Here is a 10,000-nt window from a genome sequence, read left to right as displayed (position 1 = left end):
TGAATGGATGGATGGATGGATAAATGAATATATGAATGAATGAATGAATGAATGAATGGATGAATTAATGAATGAATGAATTAATTAATTAATGGATGAATGAACGAATGAATGAATGGATGAATAAATGGATGAATAAATGAACGAATGAATGAATGATTAAATGGATGAATGAATGAACGAATGAATGAATGGATGAATAAATGGATGAATAAATGAACGAATGAATGAATGAATAAATGGATGAATGAATGAACGAATGAATGAATGGATGAATAAATGGATGAATAAATGAACGAATGAATGAATGAATGAATAGACGAAGAACGAATGAATGAATGAGTGGATGAATGAATGAACGAATGAATGAATAAATGAATGAATGAACGAATGGATGAATAAATGAATGAACGAATGAATGAATGAATGAATAAATGCATGAACGAATGGATGAAAGAATACATGGATGAATGAATGAACGAATGAATAAATGAATATATGGATGACTGAGTAAATGGATAAATGAATGAACGAACGAATGAATGAATGAGTGAATGAATGAATGAATAAATATATGGATGAATGAATAAATGGATGGATGAATGAACGAATGAATGAGTTAATAAATGGATGAATAAATGAACAAATGAATTAATGAATAAATGGATGAACGAATGAATGAATGAATGAATAAATGAATGAATGAGTGAATGAATAAACGAATGAATGAATGAAAAAATGGATGAATGAATGAACGAATGAATGAATGAATGAATGAATGAATGAATGAATGAATAAATGAATGAATGAGTGAATGAATAAACGAATGAATGAATGAAAAAATGGATGAATGAATGAACGAATGAATGAATAAATGGATGAATGAATGAATGAATAAATGAATAAATGAATGAATGAATGAATGAATGAATAAACGAATTAATGAATGAACGAATGAATGAATGAACGAATGAATGAATGAACGAATGAATGAATGAACGAACGAATGAATGAATGAATGAATAAACGAATGAATGAATGAACGAATGAATGAATGAACGAATGAATGAATAAATGAATGAACGTATGAATGAATAGACGAAGAATGAATGAATGAATGAATGAATAAACGAATGAATGAATGAATGAGTGAATGAGTGAGCGAATGAATGAATGAAGAAATGGATGAATGAATGAATAAATGAATGAACGAATGAATGAATAGACGAAGAATGAATGAATGAATGAATGAATGAATGAATGAGTGAATGAATAAATGAATGAATGAATGAATAGACGAAGAATGAATGAATGAATGAATGAGTGAATGAATAAAGGAATGAATGGATGAATGAATGAATAGACGAAGAATGAATGAATGAATGAATGAAACACAATGGAAACAGAACTTAAACAAGGGATTATATTAGGGGCCAGAGGGAACTTGGCATCGAACCGGGGACCGCCTAAGCGAGGAGGCGGAGGAGGAGGAGGAGGAGGAGGAGGAGGAGGAGGAGGAGGTCGAGACGGGTCAGAGAAGTAAATTAATCCTCTAAACCCGCCTTGAGTTCCGGCGCGGGGCAGCAACTCCGCCACTAGTTCCAGATTGAGTTATGGAGGCGAGAAGCGGGGAGGGGGACGACAAAACGACCTGGATATATAAGGGGGCGCTGGTGGTGGTGGTGTATTTGGTGGTGGAGGTTGTGATGGTGGTGGTGGTGGTGATGGCAGCTTTGATATAGTATTATTTCACTTGTTTTCAAATAGAATGATCAATAACAACAAACAATAGCAACAAGAACATGAACAAAAACAACCAGGATAATAATAATAATAATAATAATAATAATAATAATAATAATAATAATAATAATAATAATAATAATAATAATAATAATAATAATAATAATAATAATAAGAAGAAGAAGAAGAAGAAGAAGAAGAAGAAGAAGAAAATGAAGAAGAAGAAGAAGAAGGAGAAGGAAAAGAAGAAAAGAAGAAAAACAACAACAACAACAACAACAACAATAAAAACAAAAATATCACAAACACTAACAACAACGAAACCAAAATATCAAAATCAATAACAATAATAAGAACAAGAATATCAATATCAATAACATAATAGAAGCAAAATACCAATAACAAAACAATAATAATAATAATAATAATAATAATAATAATAATAATAATAATAATAATAATAATAATAATAATAATAATAATAATAATAATAATAATAATAATAATAATAATAATAATAATAATAATAATAATAATAATAATAATAATAATAATAATAATAAAAACATCGCCACTATATTTCCCTTCTTCCCAAATGCCTCAAACTTAACCTTAAGCCTCGGGGGAGCGGGGCATTAAGACGCTCAGCTTGTATTTACTTACGAGTGTGTGTTGTCCGCTGGCTGGTCCGTGTGTGTGTGGGTGTGTATGCGTATAGGTGATTGCGTCTGTCTGTCCGCCGTAGTGAGAGCATAGCATCCTCGTATACTCTTGTAGATGGTGATGATGCAGATGATGATGAGGGTAGTGGTGATGGTTTCGCATTTTCTCTCACGTTAGACTGAGCACACCTGGTGGGAGATAGAAGAAAATGCAAAAGTAAGTGATCATTTCTTCATACGTTTTCTGCATAAAGTATTTCCCTACATCTTCTGGCATTGAGTTCCATGTGTCACCTCCCCGAACAGTCATACACTCAGTCAAGTTCATCCGGAATTAATCACAATGTCTTTATCTATTCTAATTACCTGTCAAATTTTAAGCAGATTTATCATTGAATGTGATGACAAACTTTCGCGTGAGAGGTGACAAAATATTTTCTGCTTTTTGTACTGTTGTTTATACCGTTTTTTATACTGTGTTCATGATAGGCAATTATAGACAGATAGACATACGGATACACAGGCGAATATATAAGGATAACAAAACAATAAAAAAACAGACAGATAGACAGGCAGACAGATAAATACAGAGTGACGGGCTGACAGACGAGAAATGTGTTCTGCTGATTAGAGTAAACAAAAATACTGGCCACTCCATTATGTAATTGTGTATAGCTATAATATACAAGCACACACACACACACACACACACACACACACACACACACACCGAGGAAATTTGGCAAAGATAGGATTCCTTGAAAGAAAAAAAAAAGAGGGACGGAAGCGAGATGAGGAGAAATAAAGGAATAAGGAAGGAAAGAAAGAAGGAAGGAAGGAAGGAAGGGCAGTAAGAAAGGAAAGAAAAAGAAAAAATAGTGACAAGGAAATCGGGGGAGATGAGAAGCAAGGGAAAAGGAAACCTAATAAAAAAGAGGATAAAAAGGAAGGATAAAGTTGATGAAAGCAGAAGAGGCAAAGGAGGAGGATGAAAACTGAAGGGCTAGGGTATGATGGTGTTGTGAGAGAGGAAGGAGGGAGGAAAGAAGGCAGGAGGAGGAGGAGGAGGAGGAGGAGGAGGAGGAGGAGGAGGAGGAGGAGGAAGAAAGAGGTGGTAGAGGGAGTCCTAACATCCGACTCTTGTAATCTAATTTCCGGAGCTCAAATCTGATAATGCCCTCAGCGGCAAGATGGAGGAGGAAGAAAAGGAGAGGAGGAGGAGGAGGAGGACAATTAGAAGAGGGAATGAAAGAAGAGAAAGAAAGACAGCGGCAATTACATGATGAGAAGAGTCAGAAAAAAGGGAACGAAGAGCATAGTAGGAGAAGTAGTAGTAGTAGTAGTAGTAGTAGTAGTAGTCTCTGTGGTAGTTAATGAATAAGAATACGATGAAGAAAAGAAGAAAAATAAGAGGGAGAGTTAAATGCTGATAAACGAAAGATGAAGAAAGAAATTGAATATGAAAAACATGCCTCTGAATTTTTCCTTTCGCCAAGACATTAAGGTCAAGCGACTTCGTTTGCAAGGCGGTGATTGTGGTGGTGGTGTGTAGGAGGGATAGCGGAGATGGTGGTAGTGGTGGTGATGATGGTAATTGTGGGTCTTGGTGGTAATGGTAACGATGGTAGAGGCGGTGGTGATGGTTGTGGTAACGATGATGATGGTAGTGATCATGGTGGTGATGATGATGGTAGTGATCATGGTGGTGATGATGATGGTAGTGGTGTTGAAATTGTGTAGTTTTAGATAGATGGACAAGCAAGGAGAAACAGAAAGTGGAGGAATAAAAAATAAGGAGGAGGAGGAAGGCAGAGAAAGTGATGAAGAGTAGACAAGATGGACAAGTGAAGAGGAACAGAAAGTGAAGTAGAAAATAAGGATGAAGAGGAGGAGGAGGAATACAAAGGAATACATAGGAAGAACATACACCAGAAGACCTATCGGTCTATGACGAGGGTGTCTGTTTACTACCGCTACTACTAGTAATCTACGTGTGGTAGGACAGGACAGAATAGATAAGGGCTCCTCCCCACCCACCTCTCCCTCCGGCAACGTGCCGGCAGGAAATAGTTAGAAGAAAACACCATGTACCTTTAAGGAAGAAAGGGCCATGAAAATTTTACAGGAAAGAGAGATATAAGAGGAAATTACTACCCTTAACTTACACTACTGGTAACCTAAGCTGTGGGGGAAAATGACTTCATTACATAAGAACATAAGAACACAGAAACACAATGAGACTGGAAGAGGCCGAGTGACCTACACAGGGCAGCCTCAGGATCCCCCCTAATACTCACGATGGGTGAGGTGTAGTTTCAGGGGCACAGGTGGAGGCTTGATCCTCGTTTTACCGGCGGTACTAGGCACGGCACCAGTAACCTGTCACCTTACTGGAGGAGGATGAAAGCAAAGGAAATGATGGAGAACAGACACAGTTGATATAAAACAGACACACAGACAACCAAACTAGCACAGGACGGATTTAGTGATGCATAAACAGACCGATACACAGACAGAGACAGACACAAAGTTAAACAGACAGGCAGAGGCAGATAAGAGAAAACAAACAGCGAAATGTATAGTCGGAAATAGACAGACAGATAGATAAATCGATAGATAGATGGATAGATGGACAAAGGGATAAAGATAGATGCATAAAACAAGATGGACCTAGAGATAGATAGATTACAAATAGATATTCACCTGGAAATGTAGATAAAACGAAAGGTAGACAGGCAGATACAGAGAAAGCAACGAATCAAAAAGATATATAAAGTTTGATAGATATAGCATGATAAAAGAAGGAAAATTCGAAAAGGAAACGGGAATGAAATAAAAAAAACTCAAAAAAACTTATAAATGGAGACATATCCACTTAGGCAGACAGGAAGGCAAACAGAGCGAGAGCGAGAGAGAGAGAGAGAGAAATAGAGAGACAATGGACGGGGTGAACGTTACTGTGGAGGATCATTAAGCCACTCTCCTCTCTCCTACATCACCACCACCACCACCTCCAACTCCACCTCCACCACCAATATCCCCTCCCCACCTTCCATGATCCTCTCCAGCACCACACTCCCTCACACCACCATCCCAACCCCCATCTTCCCCAACTCCCCCATCACCATCCCCACCCTCACCACCAGCACCACCACCACCACTCACCACCATCCTACTCACCAGTTACCCCTCCCAGGCTGCCTATATTTGGGCCATCACGGAAAAGGAATGGCGGTCGTCATGTCCTCTGTGTGTGTGTGTGTGTGTGTGTGTGTGTGTGTGTGTGTGGGAGGGTTGGATAGAGAGAAAGGAAAAGGGAAGAGACATAGGAAAAGAGTATGAGTGTTTGAGTGCATGTGTATGTATGTTTGAGAGAGAGAGAGAGAGAGAGAGAGAGAGAGAGAGAGAGAGAGAGAGAGAGAGAGAGAGAGAGAGAGAGAGAGAGAGAGAGAGAGAGAGAGAGAGAGAGAGAGAGAGAGAGAGAGAGAGAGAAGGAAAGTAAGAAAGAGACATAGAAACATAGGCATCAAGAAAGATAGACAGATGGACAGAATACGAGTGTCCGGAGTTAGTGAAACGCGGCAGTGTACGAGCGTAGAGTTTTTCGGGTTAAGACGCGGCTACATAACGTCGGGTTTTGCTAATAATGTGAAAGAGAATGCAGCATAAAAATGTGAAATTCTAAAACAAATGACAATAACTACAATGATATCACTACTACTACTACTACTACTACTACTACTACTTTGTACTACTAATTTGAACGGTGATAATAATATAAGATACAATGTGTGCTACTAACTTCTCTATTACCCTGCTAATTACACACACACACACACACACACACACACACACACACACACACACTGAGCTGAGTTTTCGTGCGTGCAAGTTTGTTGACAAGACGGAGAGGAAAAATGAGAGAGAGAGAGAGAGAGAGAGAGAGAGAGAGAGAGAGAGAGAGAGAGAGAGAGAGAGAGAGAGAGAGAGAGAGAGAAGGTAGAGGATATTATGTGTCAGGACCTACTTAGCATGATTACTTCGGAAACAGTTCAGACAAGGAGGAGGAGGAGGAGGAGGAGGAGGAGGAGGAAGAGGAGATGGAGGAAGAGGAGGAGGAAAGAAGAGGAAGAAGAGGATGAGTAATGGCGGATATTATCTTTCTAAAGCATAAAAGTAATGTCGTTCACTTACTGCTACTACTACTACTACTACTACTACTACTACTACTATCTACTACTGCTACTTTTGTGATGATGACGACGATAATGCATGTCGAAATGATGATTATAATGATACTAATAACAGCAGTGATAGTAATTGTAACATTGAATAAACCATTGTCAATTAACTCTCTCTCTCTCTCTCTCTCTCTCTCTCTCTCTCTCTCTCTCTCTCTCTCTTTGGGTATGCCAGAACAGAAATAATACGAGTGACAAACAAATACACACACACACACACAATAAGTTTACACACATGATAGATGAACATTCATAAGTGTGGAAATGCACATGGCTGGAGAGAGAGAGAGAGAGAGAGAGAGAGAGAGAGAGAGAGAAGCTACACCATCCTATCACCATCACCACCACCACCACCACAACACCATCACCACCACTAAGAGAGAGACTCCTGCGTGGTGGTGTTGATGGCTCGCGGAGTGATTTAGTTTGATTAAGTGGTGTTGTTTGTGGGAGAGAGGAGAGAGGGAGAGGAGGAGGGCTGGAGTGGAGGAGAGGAGAGGAAGGGAGGGAGAGAGGGAAGGAGGTAGGAAGGAGGGAAGGAGTAGGCAGAGATGCTGTCTTCATTACCATTACCGATAGAGAGATTATCATAGCGTGTAAACAGTGTAGTGATGGGGGGGAAGGGAGGAGGAGGAAGAGGAGGAGGAGGGGGAGGGGCATAGCAGCGTGGAGATGTAGTGAAGAGGAGGGAGGAGGAGGGGTATGGAGGAACTGTCTGACCCCCCTTATCTTCTTCCTCCTTCTCCTCCTCCTACTCCTCCACTCCGTTTCTCTCCGTCCCTCCGTCTCTTTCCTCCACTCGTCCCCCGTTTCCTCCGTCTTGGAGCGCCGCCCCCCCCTCGTCGGGGTAATGTCCCATACTTGGCAAAAGATTCACGTAATTTTTGGCATCCAAACGCTGTAAAAACGCAGTCAAAATCTCTCTAGCAAGTAGGCAGAATAGCATTAAGTGATGTATCCGGTATTATCTCCGCGCCAGCCAATGGGCGGCGTGGGCGTGGCTCGCGGGCCGCCCATTGGGCAGCCCCGCCATTGATCCGTGGCAGGCCCCGCCCAGCCACCAATGGCGGGTCGCGGCGGGCGGCCGGGGTGGGCGGGGCCGGCGGCGAGGGGCTGTGAGTCAAGTGAAGTATTTGTGAGCATTATTTGATGACCGATACTGGTAGTCAAGTGAGCAGTTAGCGACATTATCGGGCGGCGAGTACTACATTAGTGACCGCCTGCCACAGTCGGCACCGGCGGGCCGCAGCGTCACCACCACCACACCACCACTCGTGCCGCGGCGCCTCGACGCCTCCACCGCCGCCGCCGCCACCAACACACTCCTGACTGGATCACAAAACTTTGGCTAAACTTGGTGGAGAGTGAGTGTCTCGGGCGTGCGGTCAACACCACCAACACCCGCATCCAACCCGCCGCCGCCGCCGCCGCCGCTGCCGGTACCGCCGCGCCCGGAGGCCGCGTCGCCGCCCGTCGCCGCGTGCCGCCGCCGCGTCGCCTCTGCCGTCGCCGCGAGCCAGAGTGAGGCCGGAGGCACGGAGGGCGCCATGCTGGAGCTGAACCAGCCGCCGGCCACGAGCAGCGCCAGCGGCATGCTGTCTTTCCTCTCCAACATGGAGGGCCGCGGCGGGCTGGTGCTCAACCCGCCGCTCGCCGCCCTGCACACCATGACCGACATGAAGACGCTCTACGCCCAGCAGCCCGTCAAGTCCCTGTCCCCGCAGTCACCGCCGCAGCTGTCCCCGCAGGCGCTGTCCCCGCAGGAGCTGGCCGCCTCGTATGCCACGGCGGCCAGCACGGCGGCGTCCTCCACCACCACGCTCGCCACGCCGCACAACATAGAGAACATCCTCAACAGACCCAGCCCGCATATGGCCTCCGGCCTGTGCGGTGTGGGTCAGGTAGGCGGCGTGGGCGGCCTGGGGCGGCTCGGAGGATCCATGGGCCTGTACGGGGGCCTCGCGGGCAAGATGGCAGACCTGGCGCGCCCCGCGAGCATCTACTGGCCGGGGGTGCAGGGCATGCTGCAGAACCCGCTCTTCTGGCGCGAGAGGATACAGGCCAGCCACTGTGAGTACCCGAACCACACACACACACACACACACACACCACGCCCAAAATATTCCCATGCCCCCCTAACCAACCCCCTCCTAGCATACTTCAAATAAATCTAAAAAACCCATATCGCTATCCCAAAGTACATTAGCGGCTTTACAACGCACGGCCTCACTCACACCCCCGCCCGAACCCTCACACCAATAAACACTCACGCCCCAAACCATGGCATCCACACCCACTTCGCTACTCACCCACTGCACTAACGAGCCATTCCCTCACAAGCACCCAAACACACGTGCTCCTCATGAACCCACAATTGCACGCCCCCACAAACACACGCCTTGTCACACATGCACGCCTGTTGTTTATTTGTGATAGCCATTCCACGCCTATGTATATGTCCTCATACCGATATCAGCTCCTATTTATTCCTGTCCGTCATCATTATGCTAACCCGCTCGTCACCCGTATCGCCAATTGCTTAAACACAAACTATAATAATTTTTGTACAAACTCCCCTCGAGGCCCTTACGCTCACCGACATCCACACTCACTTCTATTGCCAGTCCATCCATGCCCACCCCTATCCCGTTAGTCAGTCCCTTCTCATATTCCTACCATCCTCCCACACCCACTGATATAATACCAACGTTCTCTCCACCATTACAAAATTCCTCCCGTTTATCTACATTTCAGAGCCCCACAACCCACCCACCCGCCAACAGTACATAAATAAGCACCCTCACACCCATAGTATTAATTTGCCCACGCCCACATACACCCATTAAACGGAGCACAACCCTCTCATCAACATACTTACGCCCACAGATACACACACACAACCCAGTCCGCGCATACCCACAGCAAGGAACGCCAAAATCACAGAAGTTTCACATACCTGTATCAACACACACACACACACACACACACACACACAAACACACACACACACACACACGCATGCACTCCTTCGCGATGTATTGTGAGAGAACAAGATATCCAGCTTCCTACATCATTCTATACAAAGGGTTCAGTCTTATTATAAATGTATTAAGGTATGGTTGTTGTTTTTTGTTTCATTATATTATCGTCTATCCAAGCGAGCAAAGAACACCTTCACCACCACCGCATGCACCATTACCATCACCGTCATTATACATCTTCCTCACTATCATCGTCACCACCATTAAAATACAATAGCTACAATACATACACTGCACGCCATCACATCACATACCTTCACAATATAACTACCATCACTATCACTCCCCATCAGTACACAATACCAACATCACC

At 43.8% G+C, this 10,000-nt stretch overlaps 1 protein-coding gene and 1 long non-coding RNA gene across 2 annotated transcripts in view; one reads left to right on the top strand and one right to left on the bottom strand.

The window, feature by feature from the left end:
• The window catches only part of LOC127007138 (uncharacterized), a 104,786-nt gene that overhangs the window by 65,027 nt on the left and 29,759 nt on the right, over nt 1-10,000 (bottom strand). The window contains exons 2-3 of the long non-coding RNA XR_007760083.1: nt 4,703-4,795; nt 2,407-2,594 (exon numbers count right to left, since the gene is read on the bottom strand). This is a non-coding gene — a long non-coding RNA (uncharacterized LOC127007138). The remainder of the gene's footprint in view (nt 1-2,406; nt 2,595-4,702; nt 4,796-10,000) is intronic.
• Nucleotides 7,072-10,000, top strand: part of LOC127007137 (homeobox protein Nkx-6.2-like) — a 57,052-nt gene continuing 54,123 nt past the window's right edge. The window contains exon 1 of the mRNA XM_050877804.1: nt 7,072-8,716. Coding sequence (XP_050733761.1) covers nt 8,194-8,716 — 523 coding nt within the window. The 5' untranslated portion in view covers nt 7,072-8,193. The remainder of the gene's footprint in view (nt 8,717-10,000) is intronic.

Source organism: Eriocheir sinensis, chromosome 34, assembly GCF_024679095.1.
Source record: "Eriocheir sinensis breed Jianghai 21 chromosome 34, ASM2467909v1, whole genome shotgun sequence".
NCBI classification, from domain to species: Eukaryota; Metazoa; Arthropoda; class Malacostraca; order Decapoda; family Varunidae; genus Eriocheir; species Eriocheir sinensis.
Note: the sequence above shows the minus strand (reverse complement) of the source record. Positions and strands in the feature narration are given on the sequence as shown.